Below are 16,590 nucleotides of genomic sequence, written 5' to 3'. Positions count from 1 at the left end.
GGCGTAATGGCTCGAACTCGTAAATGGTTATTAGCGCAACCAATGAGTGACTCCTCAGCGAAGGTGTTCGCTCTTGACCTCTATTGTAGCGCTGTTAATATGACTTCCTCTTTGGCTATCGAGCCGCAGACGTTCGACCCTGGAGCAAGCCAAGCTACCGTAGTCCGGATCCTTGGCTCCCGCAACTAAACTCTTTGAATGGTGGTGACGATGAGGAGAACTCTCTCAAAGAAACCAGTGTCTTTGGCTCGTATTCTAGCAGAGTAAGGCGATTTGAGCGCGGGGGGCTGACAAGGGCCCTGATGACAAGATTTCAACTGCCGGTTGGCCGTGTGGAAGTCCTTACTTGAGAGCAAGTGACCTTCAACGGGCCAAACAGTAACGGATACCCAGAAACAACGCTTTAAAGAGAATAAGAATCACTTCAAACAAGTTCATTCAGCGATAGGCCTTTTGTCTGGACCTCATGGTTCACCCATTCCACAGAATAGCTCATTTCGGGGGACAGAGGCAGGAAAGCTCCAGACCCTTGATATCAGAGTATGTATGAACAGCTACATTCACTCTACAATACCATTTCTGTATCATGCAACTTCCGGATTTCAAGAGTGTTTCTGCAGTAGTGTTATCCTGTGAGAAGATTCGGTATAGACGATTCGTCATGCTGTCCATGACGAGATGTGTAGATGACGGGACCCGACCCTCTGACAAGACCATTATTTCTTGTGTTACATCATACCAGGAAAGCATATTCTCCATGTACGAGCCTCAAGATGCATAGAGGGCGCGACTTGAGGCGCCGATGCTGATCCCCAGACCCATTCCGGAGAACCATCAGATCATAATCAGCTTGCACTCAACAAGCCACCACATACGACCATACCCATTGGAAAACTCGGGATCCCGTCCGCTCTCCCATAGATAAGCCAATGAGGGCCGGATTCGTAGTTGGGTCGGTGACGACCAGCGAATACCTGGTGTTGTATGTTTTTTGTTGATGCACTTTGACACTTTTCATCTTGGTGGTTCACGATGCTGTTCACCCCACTTCCACGCCCACTCCTGCTAAAGTGATACAACGGCATGTCAAGATAAGTGATTGAGAACATTTTGATAATGATGATTGTTTTTTTTGGTTATTTTCTTGAGGTTTCTTTTGAGTAAGTATACTATTTACAAGACTTGATTTCCGTTCTTTGGTGGAGGTAAGGACCGTGGTGTTGTAGAGGTCGCCCGAAGAAACTGCCGCTCAATGAGGCGAATAAAAGATTCCTCCAGCATCAGCTGAGACAACTTGTATCCCTTAATAAATCAAATACTCCTCCCTTTCATGGGTTGCTTGGTCGTGTTTGATCACGTCTCGCTGGCGGACCAGATTGCTTGAAATGGCATCGTCGTACGGTAATCTCTGTTTCCTTGTGGCGTTCTACTGTTGCTGAAGATCCCTTAGATGCTGCTCTAGCGATGCGTTTTGGTGCTCCAATTCTTCGATAAGTTTCAAGCTTTCGACCAAAGCTTTGTTCTCAGGGAAATCTTTCTGTTCGGGGCTCATTTGGCTGATCTCTGCTACCAACCTCTCTAACTGTTTTCTCCACTCAGGCTTTGGGTCACTTCCAGACATTTCTCAGGTACTCGACTAGTGTTCAAGATGCTGAATACTAAGTTTTGGCGAAAGGAAACTCGAATGTTCTTTGTGCTGGAGAATGGTACAGTTGTTATCTTTAGACAGCCTTTGCTCCAAGTTGTTGTTTCTTGTTGCTGATCAAAATGTGTTGAGCGTGCGTGCTTCCTTGGTTTATGGAGGCGATCTGATGAAGGGATCTTGAAGCGTTCGGTAGCGTCTAATGAATCATGAGCCATAGACAGTATGAGGCTATCCGCGGGTTCTTATAATCTATAGGCTTTAGACCTGAGCCATCACAACATGGCGTTATGGGCAGAAGACTATGGGGAGCACTTGCTTTAGGTACCTTAGCTGTACCTGAACAGTGATAGCAACATCAGGCAATTCAGTGAACAGTGATAGATAGATCTTGTGAGATGATGCTAAGAAATTCAGGGGAGGGTAGCATCTATCAAGCACAGCACCCCCAATTCAGCCCGTTTCTTTGATGTTCGCGCGGCGAAGCTGGTTGCACAACGTCAAATTGCGCCCATGGCTCGAGGCCGGTAAAGCATATCATGTGGAAAAGGGAAGCAAGGTTATTGTCTGGAGACTCCACTGTTGAAGCTTTCAATGTCTCTCATCATGTGATCCTCAAATTTGCTTTTTGCTCTTTGGTAAAGGAAAGCGGATGGGTAGGTAGGCGAATAGGTATCCGGCTCATCCAACCCAGGCAATGACAGTTCCCAATAAACCAAGTCGAGTACGCCTCCTCAAAGTTGCTTCAGTCTCATGTTCTATGAACTGGCACATTCAGTCTCTTGACCCGTAGAAAGGTACCGCAGAGGTGGGTAGAAAGAGGGATGTCAACTACTGTGGATAAGTACGTGGCTGTCGGATTGGAAGTCCAATTCGACCGCGGCGTACGGCCGACTGCGCAGGGGCTAATTAGGGGCCCTATTTACGATTATCGTAGCTAGCCTAACCTACGGTTAGAACCTCCTTTTTATAATTACGCAAATATTTATATAGTTTAATTAATCTTTTCGTTAACTACGGTTCGAACTAATTACCCTATTATAAGGATACTAATACTAATTAGTAATTAAATTTTATTATTATAAATTAGTAAGGTATCTCGCTATATAAAAGAGACGACTTTTTAATATTATAAAAAATAAAAAATTCGTATTAATTAACTTTATAAAAGTAAATAAAAAAGGAAGTAATTTTCGAATATTATACGGAATTAAGTAATCGTAGCCTTTTATTACCTACGAGAGGTCGACGTTTATTATATTAAACTACGTTAATTAACGGAACTACTTAAGTAACTAGCCTTTTACTATCGCCCTAAGTAGCTTTTTTACTAAACGACTTTTTTATAGCTAGCCCGCGATTAGAAATTAACTAGTTAAATTAGTAAAAGGAAATACCTAAGCAATAATTACCTAACTATAATTAAGCTATAAAAAAGACTACTTAAAAGATATAAAATAGGGTACTAAGAGGCCGTAAAAAATAAGATCTCTAAGGTATCTAACCCTACTATATATAAGTAATAAATAGGTATTTTTAGTAAGTCCTTAAAATCTACGATTTTATAAAAAAGAGGGCTTAACTTCGTTAATTATACTTAACGGCTTATACGGTTTTTAATAGCTTATATAGCTTTTTTACGAGCTACTTAGCGTTTATTTTTAACTATTTTTATAAAATACCGCCCTAGAAGAGGTAAGTTAAAGAAAGAAGCTATTTAGAAATTATAAAAAGCACAAAGCTTAAGAAGTAAGAAGTATATAAAATAATAGAAATTAGTAATTAATAAAGATCTTAAGACTAATTATTATATTTTTTTATAATAATATAAACGTCTACTATTATTATTATAAAAAAGAATTATTAAAACTTACCTTTTTATATTAAATAAAAAAGAGGATCTTAATAAGTATAATAGCTAGCGATCTAAAAAAGTAATAATAATTGCTAGAAATAATAAAAACGAGAGTAATAATAAAATAGTAAAAAAAAGTAGGAATCTCTTAGACCTTAATAAATTCGTTAAGTAATAAAAGTACGGATTTATTACGACTAATGCGCAGATTAAATATATTTTTATTAAGATTAAATACGTTAATAATTACTAATATAAGTATAAGTTAAAGTACGACCCTTAGCGAGTTAGAGTAAAAAAAAAGAGAACGAAACCCGATTTTAAATAGAATCCTAATCCCTTATAAGTAAGTAAATATTAACCCGGATTATTAAGGGACGTAAATATATAGAATTATAAATTAGCCTAATAATAAGTAAATTAATATAATATTAATTTATTTAACTAAGGTTTATAAAAAAGGGGCTATAAGGGTAACCCCTATTTTATAAAATTATAAACGACTTTAATTACTAATTAAATAAATAGTTTATAAGTATAAGCTTAAGAATTATAAAAATAGTTAATAAATTCTTCTATAAGCAAGGGGTATTATTAGTATAATTATAATTATAAGAGCTATATAAAATATTAATAGTAATAATTATAAAAAAGGAATTTGTATTATAAAACTAAGTATAAGTCGATAGAGCGTATAATCGTTTTAATAAATTTAAAAAAAGAGTAAACGACTTAGATTTCCTCCCTATAATTACTAATAAAAATCTATTATTATAAAAGGATATACCGGGGTAAAATATAGTATTAAAAGTATAATAATCGATAATTCTATTTATTTTAATTTATAACTTATTACTATTATTAACGCGAAATTTAGCGCTAATTAATTAATAAAAAAGGAAATAAACGACCCGAAGTTATTAATAATACGTAGCGACGTAAGGATTATATATAAATACTAAAAATCTAGTAATAAATACGAGGCAATTTATAAACTTTAAAAAGATTTTCCTAAAAAAGAAATTATATTCTAAAGGGAAGTATAAGGTTTTATAAAAAACCCTAACGATATTTTATAATTATTATAAAAAAGTCGGAATTAGGGAATATTAATACTATTTAATAATTAATATTATACTTATAAATAAAGCCTCTAATTACTATTACGAAGCGGTACGTAATTTTAATTAAAACGACTTTTTTAATATAATTAACGTAATCCGAAGCCGCTTTAAACTTATAATAAGAACCTAAAGCTCTTATTTAAGCTACGAGCGATTTTTTTTATATTTATAACTAGGATAATAAAAAGTAAATCGTAAGTAAAAATCCTTAAAAAGCTTATTAATCGAATTAATAAGCTAGTAAAAACCTAGCTAAATAAGGGGATAAATAAATAAAAAGTCGAATATTTTTATACTATAGTTTAGCGTATATTAAAAATAAAAATAACCCTATACTAAGTACTTAAAAATTACGAAACGCTTTATTTAAAGCTAAGATCTAGTTTTAATATTAAAATAAAAATGCCATACTAAACCTATTTCTAAATATATAACGGCCCTTATTAATAATATTAAGTCGATTAAACATAAAAAAAAAAAAAGAGGCTAGATATAATAATTACTAATAAAGAGGCCTAGATTTATTAAATAAGTAAAGATTTAATTTATAAGCAGGGTAATAAAAGAAATAATACTATATTTATAAAAAAAATAGATATTAGTTAAATAATTACTTTAAAAAAGAGCGTACTAAATTATATAAATAATATAAAAAGTTAAAGGTAATAAATAGTAAAACTAGCCCTTGTTAATTTAACTAATTTTTTATTATATATAAGGGTAGATTTAGGGGTATAAAACTTAATAATAGTAGCTAAAATAGCGGCTTAAAATATATACTCCTTATAAAAGATTTAGAAAATAAAAACAATCTTACCCTTTATATTAACGAATTAAATTATAATAAAATTAATAATATTAACTACTCTTTTTTTACCTTATTAACCTCTAGAAGATATACGAGGCTAAATAAATAGAGAGTAATAAAAGCTCTTAATAAGTAAGCTTTTATTTATAAATAGTAAGGGAAGGTCCCTTAGATAACGGATACGGAGGCGCTTAAAAGGGCGAATTTAATAAGGCTAAAGCCCATTTTCTTAATAATTAAAAAGAAGACGCTATTTCTTTTAATATTTAAAAAAAAAGAATATAGTACTAAGTAAATCTAGGGGTAGCTAAAGGGGTCCTTTTTATACTACTTAAATCCCTTAAATACTAAGCTTATATAAGTATTTTATACGAGTAAAAAGTACGGTCTAAATAATTTTCATAAAATTATCCTAAATACTAAAGTATTATAATAATTAATTAAAAAAAAGGGTAATTCTAAGTATTATAAAAGATCGCACTAGTAATACTTAATATATTAATAATAGGTATTACGAGGATTAGTTTCGGCCTAAATAAGGAAATCGTCGCCCTAAGTATAATAAAAGTAAAGACGTACTTCGGAATAATAACTTTTTATATTTTATTTATTAATACCCTATTTCTCTTATATTTAAAAAATATAAATTGACTAGGTATTATATTTAATAATACGAGGAATAGAATCTCTAGTAATAAGTATTTCGAAATAGTTAAACGACGATAGGGGTATACGTTTATAAAGCTTATTAATAATACGAAGTTAATTAATTACCTAACGAAAAGTAAGCTTAAAAAACTATATTAAAAATTCGGGTACCCGTTAGTTATAAGGCTATATAACCTCCTAAAGTAATTAAGTAATAATAATATTAAAATAGGGGCGCTAGAATAGTTAACGAAAGTATATTATTAATACTAAATAAATACGTAAAGCCTACGTAAATTTAAATTTAAATTACGTAATAAGCTTAATTTTAACTAAGAAATCGTCGTTAATATTTTTTATTTAAATAGTTAGTTAGTACTATATATAATCGACATAGCTATATCTTTCTAAGTAAGGTAATTCCTTTAAGATTTATAAGTAAAAATAGTATAAGTAGCCCTATAAAAAAGCTAAATTAATATATACTAAGGACCGCTAAATAATATTAAAACCGACGCTAGTACTAGCTTTAAGTTAGTAAAATTTAAAAATAATATAACGGCTTATAGTATATAGCTAAAAGTCGTACTTATTAAAGCGTACTATAGTATTAAAAAAGTAAAGAGGGTATATTAGTAATTAAAAAGGGCGTTTAGAATTATTAAAAAAGAAAATCCGGATTCTATTAATAATAAATACTTTTAAATAGTACTTAAATATTATAACGATATTATAGGGCCTAACGGACTTATACTAATATTATTAATATTTAGAGTATATTTAAAAACGACCTTAGCCTTACTACTATTACTAAGTATAAGCTAACGAGCCTAAGTAATTAAAAAAATAATATAGGTACTACGTAAAGTAAGTATAAAAAAGTAAGTTAATAAGGTAATTACTATACGTAATAGGCCTAATATAAGGGATAATTTAGATATATTATTAAATTCGGATATACGAATATAATACGAAATTACTTAATAATAAGCTAGGCTATATAAGTTAATTTTTGTTAAGAAGCGCTCTTATATAGTCGTAAGAAATCGTAACTAGCTACTTAAAATATTAATTATAATAATTAAACCGTACTATATAAATTTTAATAAAGTAATTTTTAATTTATAAAAAAAAGAAGAGCTAGGGGAAACTATATAACCCGTAGTAGAGGTATAAAATATTATTTTTAATAAAATTATTATAGTAATATTAATAAACGATAAGAAAAAGGAAATTATTAAAAAGGTACTAATATTACTAATAAGACGTCGTAAAAGACTACGATAGTAAGCCCTAATATAGTAATTTATTATTAATAACGAGGTAATTAATACTTTTTATATAGTAAAAGAGAAAGCCGATTTCGAGTTAGTAATTAAACTATATAAAGAAAGTATAATTATAATTATTAAAAAGCCGTATAAGGGATTAGATCTTATTAAAGTAAATATTCTTCATAATCGAGGGGTTTATTAATTTATCCTATATAACTTAGAAAAATATATAAACCTTTATATATTTAAATTACGAATAGTTCGTAAGATTAAAAAAAAAAGAATACCCTAGCCGTACGAGAAGTCTAGATACGTAATTTAAAAGTATACTAATATTAAAAAAGCGATACTATTTATATAATCTCTTATTATATAGTACTATAACTAATAATTAATAATAATATTAATAGTATTATTACGGAAAAAGGGATATAAGATTTAAAGCTATAATATTACCTAAGCCTATACCTAATCGGCTATAAGGCTTATAAAAAAAATCCTAGCCTATTTACTAAAAGAAATAGTTAGTAAGTACTTAGAAAGTACGATTATTAAAGTACTTAAGTTATTATATAAGCTCGTAGAATCGGGTACTTATTAGTAAGCTACTTATTACGATTTTTATATTAATTAACTATTAATAATTACTTTTATATATAACTTATACTTATTAATTATAAAATATAAAAATAACTAATTTAGGATCGTTAAAATATAAACCGACGATATATTAAGCTTATTTAATATTAATTTTATAAAAAAGGAGGATAAGGAGCTTTAAAAAGCGGGCTTTATAATAAAACTAAAAAAGGTCCTTATAATAAATACTCCCTTAGTATTTAATAATAGGATTTTTATAATTAAAAGGAAAACCGTCGTTTTTTAATAAAAAGGGTAGGGTAAGAAAATTAACCTCGTTAATCTAAATATAATTAATATTAAAAAGTAATATAAGGCTAAGCTTATATAAAGGGTATATATTATAAGTATTTATTAATTTAAAATAACTTTTAATTATATTAAGGTAGTATAAGCTATAAATCTAACTAAACGAGATATTAAAATACTTAATAAGCGGCTTAAATAATAATAAACGAATCTCGATCGAGGTCTCGTTTACTACCTAATCGACTTTATAATTAATAAGCTCTATATTTTTATTAATAAGTTATTTATAAATAATAACGACCTTACTTTGTAATTAGGATATATTATTATCCTAGTTAACGAGAATATAAGTAAAAGCGAATTTACTATATATAGTAATATAATTTACTACTTATTAATTAAAAATAAGCGGGTAATAAGAAGTATATTAGTATTAGAGGTCTATAATATAGTTAATAGCGTTAACTTTTCTTATATAATTTTAATAATACTAAAGAAGATTACTAATCGAATTAGTTTTTTATTTATTCTAATAATTATTTATACTGATTTTTACTCGCTATATAAATACCTCGTTAAATTAAGAATAACGAAAAAAAAGAGGCTTATAATTAATATTATAGCCCTTAAATAATCGTATAAAAGGTATAAAATACTTAAGATTTATTAAATTAATAATAAAAATAACCTCGTAAACGCTTTTATAAAAGTAGTATTAAATAAGGGATTAGAATAATTTATAAGTAATAAAAAAGTTATTATATAAATAAAAGGATAGGTTATATAAAAAGAGTAAAGAAAAGGGGGAAAAGGAGACGACTTAATAAACGGGCCCGAGGTCGAATTATATTTTTAATTATAGTAATTAAATCGATAAAAAAAAGAGAAAGTTAGTATTAGATTAAAAGTCTAATTTAACTATAGCATACGGCCGACTGCGTAGGGGCTAATTAGGGGCCCTATTTATAATTATCGTAACTAGCCTAACCTATAGTTAGAACCTCCTTTTTATAACTACGTAGATATTTATATAGTTTAATTAATCTCTTCGTTAACTACGGTTCGAACTAACTACCCTGTTATAGGGATACCAACAGTGGCACCTAGACTATGGCGGTATCAACGACAAATTGAGTCGATGAACAACGATGGAAAACTGAAGGAATACTGAAGGAAATAATAGAGACAGTGGTCCCTCTCAGAGCCAGTATAGAGTATCTTTGGTGTGGCTGTTTGCTTAGGGCTTATGTCGGTGAATCGTGGCCATTCAATGGACTAGCTTTTACCCAAACAAAGACCTGTGAAAATCAAACCGCCAACACTCATTACCACCAAGTAGTCTGGTTTTACGCTGCAGCAGCGTAGCGCCTGAGCGACTAACCACGGTCAGCTTCCGACAGCCGCGAACTTGCCAAGGAGACAGGTATTCCAATTGCACCGAACCGTCCTCCTGGCGAACAAAGTCATTTGTCTCGTGAGTCTGAAGTCATCCTCTGGAGCCTCGCATAATTGCGTTACTTCTAGTACAACTAGGGGAAGAGAAATAGATTCTCGCTGAGATTTGTAGATTGGTACTGAGGTGGCCCGGGCCAGGGCGGTGGAAATGCAGCTTGGTGAGCATGTGTTTCTGAATGTGTGACACCCCCCACCCCCTTCTGAATTATTGCCAGGCGCCTTCTGTTACGACTGAACTCTGTTTTTGAACAGCATGAACTTGTATCGATAGATCAGCGCTAATCGTGTACGTAGTAAGGGGTCACTCATCGGTTGCGAAGTATGGCGACCAGAAAGGACGATTCTGGAACCTGAATGACAAATCTAATCCCGTTCCTTGCTCTACATATCAATGAGAAATCTACGTTCTCTACCTTAACACTAGACATCATCCTTATCAGAAGCCGTCACGACGAGACGTGGTAGGGTAGTGATGAACCTCTGTTGACCCTTAGGAAGACCCTCTCGACGACGTCAGACTCCTCTACGACACATACGGCATCACGGAGTCGGCGAAGACCGACAGCCCCGACATCACGACGACATGGAATCTACACCAGCGTGCTCGGTATGTACGGTATCTCGGCACCACCGCAGTAATGAAGTGCCGTGTTTTGGTATCACACTACCAATGGTATGCCCAGGCCCAGGCCGGCACAACGACGCCCTCATCGATATGCTCAGCATTCCGCAGCTGGTATCATCAGTTCCATGGTTCTGAATCCCCGAGCTTCGTATGATGGGAGATATAAGTAGACGCCAGCAACGGCTTATCGTTCAGATCGGTGGTATTACGACGATGCCCTTGGTCGATCGACCGCCTCTTCGAACCACCACATGCGGATGATTACGACGAGAAGCCTCTGGTTACCAGGCATAATCTGGCGGTATGGAATACACCGAGTATTGGAACAGATAGGAAACAAATGGTACACCCTATAATTGCGCTTATGTTACTCATAGATAAGTCTGAGATCCATTCATCTAGTCCTTCTCGTCGGATTCCTTACCTCTTCTTCCATGTAGAGATAAGACCACAACGTTGAATCTCCCTGACGCTCTTAGTGGCCTTGCCGAGCACCAAGTCACCTTTTCCTGTAACATCTTTCCAACGAGACTGTACATTTGGAGCTCGCCGGACCATGGCAATACTTGTACTGACATGGCTCAATTACGCCCTAAAAGCGATGCTCCCGTCTTCTCCTCCACATGGCAATATCTTTGCCGTGTCTGATCCCTCGCTAGCTAGCGAACTAGATTGCTTCCGTCAGAACGGCTCGGGTATTGCGTGAATAAGGTGGCTGTAATCAAACAGTTTCGCACCCGATTATATATCCTTAAGTTCTGCCTTTATCGTGATTTGGTTCTTCAAGTCTTTAGATACATTCTCAAGCTAGGCCAAGTCTTTTTTCCGGCATTAGGGAACGTCTTCTTACTCCCCACTTCAGCGCCTCACGCACGCATCACGTATCCAAGGGCATATCAAGGTCCTTGGATACGAATGAATGTTAAGAATGATTTTTTTATCGTTTTCGGGGGCTTTCGACCGACTGACTAATTATGCTAAGTACAGGACCCTGACAAGAAAGTTAGGGAGTTGCTGTGAGGGACTATCTAGAGCAAATTCTTCCTAGCATAGCACATTCTTGTATGACCGGCAATTGCTTGACTCCCAGATGTTTCAAGTCCAAGCTAGGTACCAGCAGGCCGGGCGCCTATCGTCTTGCCCTGCATAGGAGTTTTGACCGAGTCGTATGCAGGTTTGGCTCTAATTCTTTTTCGCGGCCTCATCAATCTTGATTTGCATTTGTGCTAGCTTCTTCGCTGCCTCCGCGATCTGCTCCGCGTCTGAGGGCTGGGGCCCTCTACTTGCTATTTCATTGAGAGCTTTAATCATCTCGTCGGTTGACTTGCTTCCAGACATGTCTGTCGTCGGTCTAGGGACGATCAAGGTGTTTATGAAGAGGATGAAGTAGGGTGGGAGTAGAATTCAGGGGCTCTTGACGTTGGCAGATAGTTCGAGACTTTAGCCCAAATCTGAGTTGTAAAGAAGATGTAGCGTTAAGTGCAGTATCTCTGCAGAAAATTCGAAGCAAGAAGTCTGATAGTTTCGGGAGAGAGTATATGGATAGGCACAAGGGAGAGAGGGCTGGACGTTCGGTTTTATGATCGGTAGCTTCAAGACCCGGAACCTCGCAGAAAGTTAGGTATCACGGATGAGGGACTAGAAGGATTGGACAAGCTACTGTGAACAAGCAGGGCTTGGGAGGTCTATGGTAGTACCGTCGAAATGATGCAATGAACAGTGATGTATGGAGTTGACGAAGAGGATAAAGAGCAAAGGGGGGTTCGCTCACGCGCAGTGTTCAAATCCTGTTGCATCGTTTTGCGTTTGGTGTTTAAGGCGGTCTACCTGTGCTATTCAGAGATGAACAACTGTTGCCCAATGAAACCCATATGAGATCCATTCTCATTCATGAAAGTTCGTCAATGGGTTCTGGGGTTGCACGGGGGGCGGTTATATTGTCAGTAAAACGTCTAAGAGAACGTTCATAGTGGGCGTGTTGCTTATCACGAAGGCATAAACACCTGACCCGAATGACTTTTCTACTCTGCATTAAATTAAGCGTACTGAAGGGAATACCTATACATGCAAGGTGATGACTCTTATTGAAGGTAATGTCTCCTATTGAGCGTAATAAGTGAGTTATGGAAACCGCCCCCTGGAAAAAACCATGTGGTCGCAACAAACATACAATTCTGATAAACTCGCGCACATACGGTAGACAGGATGATATGTCCCCAGCGGCTTGCCCAGCTTATTGTCAAAACGGCTTGGCTACATGTCGAGGAGTAGCGGGCCGGCCGATCTTGATCTACTTCTGCGTAGGGTATGACTTGCTCTCTGCACAATGTGCGGCTTCAGTTTGGCGGTAGCCTACACTGCGCCCTTAGGTGTCGTAGCAGAAGCTCCCTCTACTCACTCTCTTTCAATTGTTCCCATGCATGTCTGCTTTATTCCATTTTTTCCAAATCTCCTCTCAAAGAATCTATCACCTTCAGTGAAATCTCCGCTTGACTGTTGTCTTCCTGCTGCATATCTCTTTCCAAATCCTGTATTATCATCTTTAGAGCCTCGACCGTTCCAAGATTTTCCTTATTCTCTAACTTAGGAAGGCTTTCCGCCATGATGAGACTAATGCGGTTGTTTACCGTCTCCAACTTTTTATTCTCAGCCTCCAATTGGCGATTTTCTCTTGGTAAGCTGCGGCTGTTTCGTCTGAGGGAGAGTCTTTGCCTCCAGACATATCTTCGTCGCTCGGTGGGTCGTCAAGTTACTAAAGGGTGTTTTCTGACGGAAGGAGACGCGAATGTAATTTTTTGTAGGCGGATTATAAAGTCGTTCGCTTTGAAACGTTTTCCTTATGGCTGTGACTTCTTAATATTGCTTATAATTTGGCGCTGAACTGGGCAAATGAAGGTTGATTTTGCCTTGAAGCGTCCTGGCGTCGTGTGTGCTTGCTTAGATACAGAAGCTGTATGGAACGATCCGATGTTGGGACTTTGAAGCATTCGTATAATAGTCTGAACGAATCGCAAATAGTCTGGTAGTATGAAGTTATTCGTGGGTTTTTATAATCGATAGGCATGGACCTGGGCCAACACAGCATAGCGTTGTAGGCAGTGACTGCAGGGGGCACCTGCTTTGAGCACCTTTGCTAGACATGAAATGTGGTAGTAACATTATGCGATTCGAAGAACAGCGATGACTGGAGTTCCTAAACTCTTGCTGAGAAATCCAGGTAAAGGTAGCATCTGACAATCGCAACACTTCACAAGTCCTTGCGTTTGTTTGACATTCGCGAGGGTGAACCTGATCACCCAAAGATGATCATCAGCCACCTCATGGACAGTGGCAAGCACACTTCCCAGTCATCCGCTATTGTAAGGTTGAAACGTACCAAGGCGGTAAAACTACCCTAAAGGCGTCTGTGTGAGTGTTCATGGTAAAGCTCTTTGACTACTGCAAACATGGGCTCCTAGCTGAGAAATGTCCTTTGTCTGTACAGCATCAAAATGGGCCCATGGCTTTGGTGCGGTAGAGGAAATCATGTGTAAATGAGGGGACAAAAGTGATGTTACATCAGAGATACCCACTGTTCAAGTATTCAAGGTCTGTATTCTGTGATCTCGAGCTTGCTTATTGCTCTCCAGTGAAAGAAAGAGTGTGTTGACGTTTGTATCTGTCTCAGATAATACCGTCCAGCCATGGCGACCCTCAAATGAAATGGATGAGAAGCATATTCCTAGGCTCACCCCAGTTCCATCTTCAATGAAGTGATGTCTCAAGCGTATCCGGACCATATCTCACCGGCAGTGAAGATTGCCTAACTTCGCGATGACTCGAGTACCTCAGGCACAAGGTGAGCCCATGATTCCCAGTCAAACTCTTTCGCAGTCGCTCCCTTTGCTATGATGTCTTTCAATAGCTCTTCTCGATCTCTTACTTCTTTCTTCAATTTTTCGTACCAGTCTTCATCCTTTTTGTCGCCCTTGTCCTCCTCGCGCTTGAACCGTATCTTCGAAGCAGCAACGAACCGTTGTGCCTTCTTCTTGTCGCTGGTGAATCGAGCCTTCGCCTTAGCTTGTTCGTCGCGATTGTGGGCTACCCTTTCCGCATCTATTGCATAAGCCGCGCCTGCTTGATCACTAGTCATTCCATCGAAGTTGATGCGGTCGTTTTCGTCGTAGTAATTGGGCTTGGGATGGGACGAGTTGTCTGAGGAGCTTTCAGGCATTTTAAAATTACTCCACAAGCTAGCCTGTGAGGCCTCTAGAGGTTGAAATAGAGTGCGAGCAGGTGCGATATTCCTTTCTTCTGGAAGTTGACCCGGTTATCGACTATAATGAACCACTTTGTCTTGGCAAATCTCCTTGATGTTGGTTAGATCTGGACGCTGAGCTGACCGAGGGATGTTTAAATCTGTTGTAGGTGTTGTAGCAGCAGGTGAAACATTCACATCGAATACAGCATTCTGTCGCCGACTAGAGAGAGTGGGTTTATGTATGCCTGGAGGGAATTGCCGTGGAAGACAAGGATAGACATCGTGGTTCATGGCCGGTGGGTATGTGACTCGAAATCTCACTGGAAGGCATCGTGAGCAAGTGAGAAATGGGAGAGTAAATCGCTTTTGGTCAGCAAAAGCTTGGAAGAACAGTAATATTAGCGTCAAAGAAATCAAATAGACACTAAATCAAGGATGAATTTGGAGAGTTCATAGAGGAGTTGGGATGGGTGAGTTTCTGGACAATAGTCATCCAGCTTTGTCTGGATGTTTCTGTTCAGTGCTCTCGTACCGACATGACCGTAAGGGAAACCCACGAACACGGCTTTTTCCTCGAAGAAGCCTTGTAGGGTGGCCCGCAATCATTCGACGGCGGTAAAGCTCCGGTAATGTAGGCGCCGAAACAATTGTTTCTGTCGGGCGGTCCTTCAGCCGGTGACATACACACCTCACTTCCAATCAATTCTCAGATTGTCCATAATGAATGTAGGTATCCTACTATTCTAACCGAAGAATCAGGAACCTTTTACGAAAGAAATTTGAAGACATTGAGGTAGGTAGAGCCAGGTGGTAGGTAGCGATGTGGCTCTCTGAACAGATATCCTTTGTTGTTATAATTCTGCCATGTACTCCGTTACCGCGGCCAAACTTGGTCCTCAGACACCATCATAGCACGCAGTTGATGAGGGATCTACCTCGATTAGTCGACTATGCTCAATGACCGCACAATCTTTTCATACCCCCTCATTAGGTTGTTCCTTTAAATCTCCTCATCAAGATTGCACGTAACAATATGCGTAGAACGGTACAGAGGCCCCATCCCCTACTCCTTCTTCCCAGTCCCAGCAAATCAAGAAAACCAACCAAGTCTCGGCCACGCCTCATTGATCTCCCTCCGCGGGTTCCCATGGCTCGTTCTATCAAACCTACTTGCAAGCGAATGCCTACAAAGGTTATTATACAGCGTCGCGACATGAATCGGCTGGCCGATATAGTAATGGCACCGTCGGCGCTCATGTCCTGATGCCGGATGATGGCCTCTGCGACGACCTTGCCCTAGTTTCCAGACGCGCCGTCGTCCTTGAGGGCTTGGAGGGCACTGAAGCCGCCTCAGATGCCAAAGGACATGCGACTTGCGGTGAGGTTATGGCGTGGAATGTGACGAGCATCGCGGCAAGAATGTTACATTCCCTGAGACTAACTCCGCCTTGACACATCTTGGGCTGGTAGGCAATAAAGAGCCTTCAAAGACGTAGCGTTCGGCTTGATATTATTACGTACAAGATATAGGCAGGATGTATGAAGAGGAGAAGCTAATAATTCGACGAAGAAGTCATCGAGGCGAGGAATCATACTCGACTCGGGAGCTGCGACATCATGCCGGATCCCTCACATCATACCTCGGGATCTGCAAGTGAGTCGAAGTCACTCGTCATCGGGATGAGAATCGACTGCTGAGAAGTTTCATCTCTGGGTGACCACTGAAGACATACATCTCCGTCCTTCTAGCTTCAGATCGCCGCTAGGCATCGTCTAGATACTCGGGGTCTCCCGCCCGCTAGACATGGCCTGCGAGCGGAAAGGCACCGGATCAAGGAGCAGTAACAGGAACGGAGATCACTTGCAGTCAGAATGATATGCCGTATAGCTACTCCCGCGCGTGCGAGTTGACTTCTCGATTGGCACATGGGCAGGAAGAGGTCAGTCATTGCTGGGCCGATGATGTATCAGAAGCATTATCCGCAGTCGAGCAGGAGACAGAATGGCAGAGTACAAAAATAACAATTCAAT

At 37.5% G+C, this 16,590-nt stretch overlaps 5 protein-coding genes across 5 annotated transcripts; 3 read left to right on the top strand and 2 right to left on the bottom strand.

The window, feature by feature from the left end:
- Window positions 1–1,426: 1,426 nt before the first annotated feature.
- Window positions 1,427–1,860, bottom strand: CLUP02_15052 (uncharacterized protein; the record flags this gene model as incomplete). Its single annotated transcript, XM_049293976.1, has 2 exons — window positions 1,427–1,600; window positions 1,681–1,860. The coding sequence occupies 2 exons, from the start codon at window positions 1,858–1,860 to the stop codon at window positions 1,427–1,429; spliced, it is 354 nt and encodes a 117-aa protein (XP_049151122.1).
- Window positions 1,861–8,582: 6,722 nt separating this feature from the next.
- CLUP02_15051 (uncharacterized protein) lies at window positions 8,583–8,873 on the top strand (the record flags this gene model as incomplete). Its single annotated transcript, XM_049293975.1, has 1 exon — window positions 8,583–8,873. A coding segment is annotated over one exon (291 nt), but the record flags the coding sequence as incomplete, so codon positions are not given.
- Window positions 8,874–9,485: 612 nt separating this feature from the next.
- CLUP02_15050 (uncharacterized protein) lies at window positions 9,486–11,709 on the top strand (the record flags this gene model as incomplete). The annotated part of the gene is made up of 11 exons (XM_049293974.1): window positions 9,486–9,491; window positions 9,630–9,713; window positions 9,807–9,872; window positions 9,966–9,980; window positions 10,189–10,439; window positions 10,515–10,662; window positions 10,722–10,961; window positions 11,182–11,220; window positions 11,307–11,335; window positions 11,410–11,493; window positions 11,550–11,709. The coding sequence occupies 11 exons, from the start codon at window positions 9,486–9,488 to the stop codon at window positions 11,707–11,709; spliced, it is 1,122 nt and encodes a 373-aa protein (XP_049151120.1).
- A 2,412-nt stretch (window positions 11,710–14,121) lies between these two features.
- CLUP02_15049 (uncharacterized protein) lies at window positions 14,122–14,532 on the bottom strand (the record flags this gene model as incomplete). Its single annotated transcript, XM_049293973.1, has 1 exon — window positions 14,122–14,532. One exon carries the CDS (start codon window positions 14,530–14,532, stop codon window positions 14,122–14,124), a length of 411 nt encoding a protein of 136 aa, XP_049151119.1.
- Window positions 14,533–15,822: 1,290 nt separating this feature from the next.
- Window positions 15,823–16,581, top strand: CLUP02_15048 (uncharacterized protein; the record flags this gene model as incomplete). The annotated part of the gene is made up of 4 exons (XM_049293972.1): window positions 15,823–15,980; window positions 16,141–16,213; window positions 16,309–16,400; window positions 16,494–16,581. The coding sequence occupies 4 exons, from the start codon at window positions 15,823–15,825 to the stop codon at window positions 16,579–16,581; spliced, it is 411 nt and encodes a 136-aa protein (XP_049151118.1).
- Between the last annotated feature and the right edge of the window lie 9 nt (window positions 16,582–16,590).

Source organism: Colletotrichum lupini, chromosome 8 (assembly GCF_023278565.1).
Source record: "Colletotrichum lupini chromosome 8, complete sequence".
Taxonomy (NCBI): domain Eukaryota; kingdom Fungi; phylum Ascomycota; class Sordariomycetes; order Glomerellales; family Glomerellaceae; genus Colletotrichum; species Colletotrichum lupini.
Note: the sequence above shows the minus strand (reverse complement) of the source record. Positions and strands in the feature narration are given on the sequence as shown.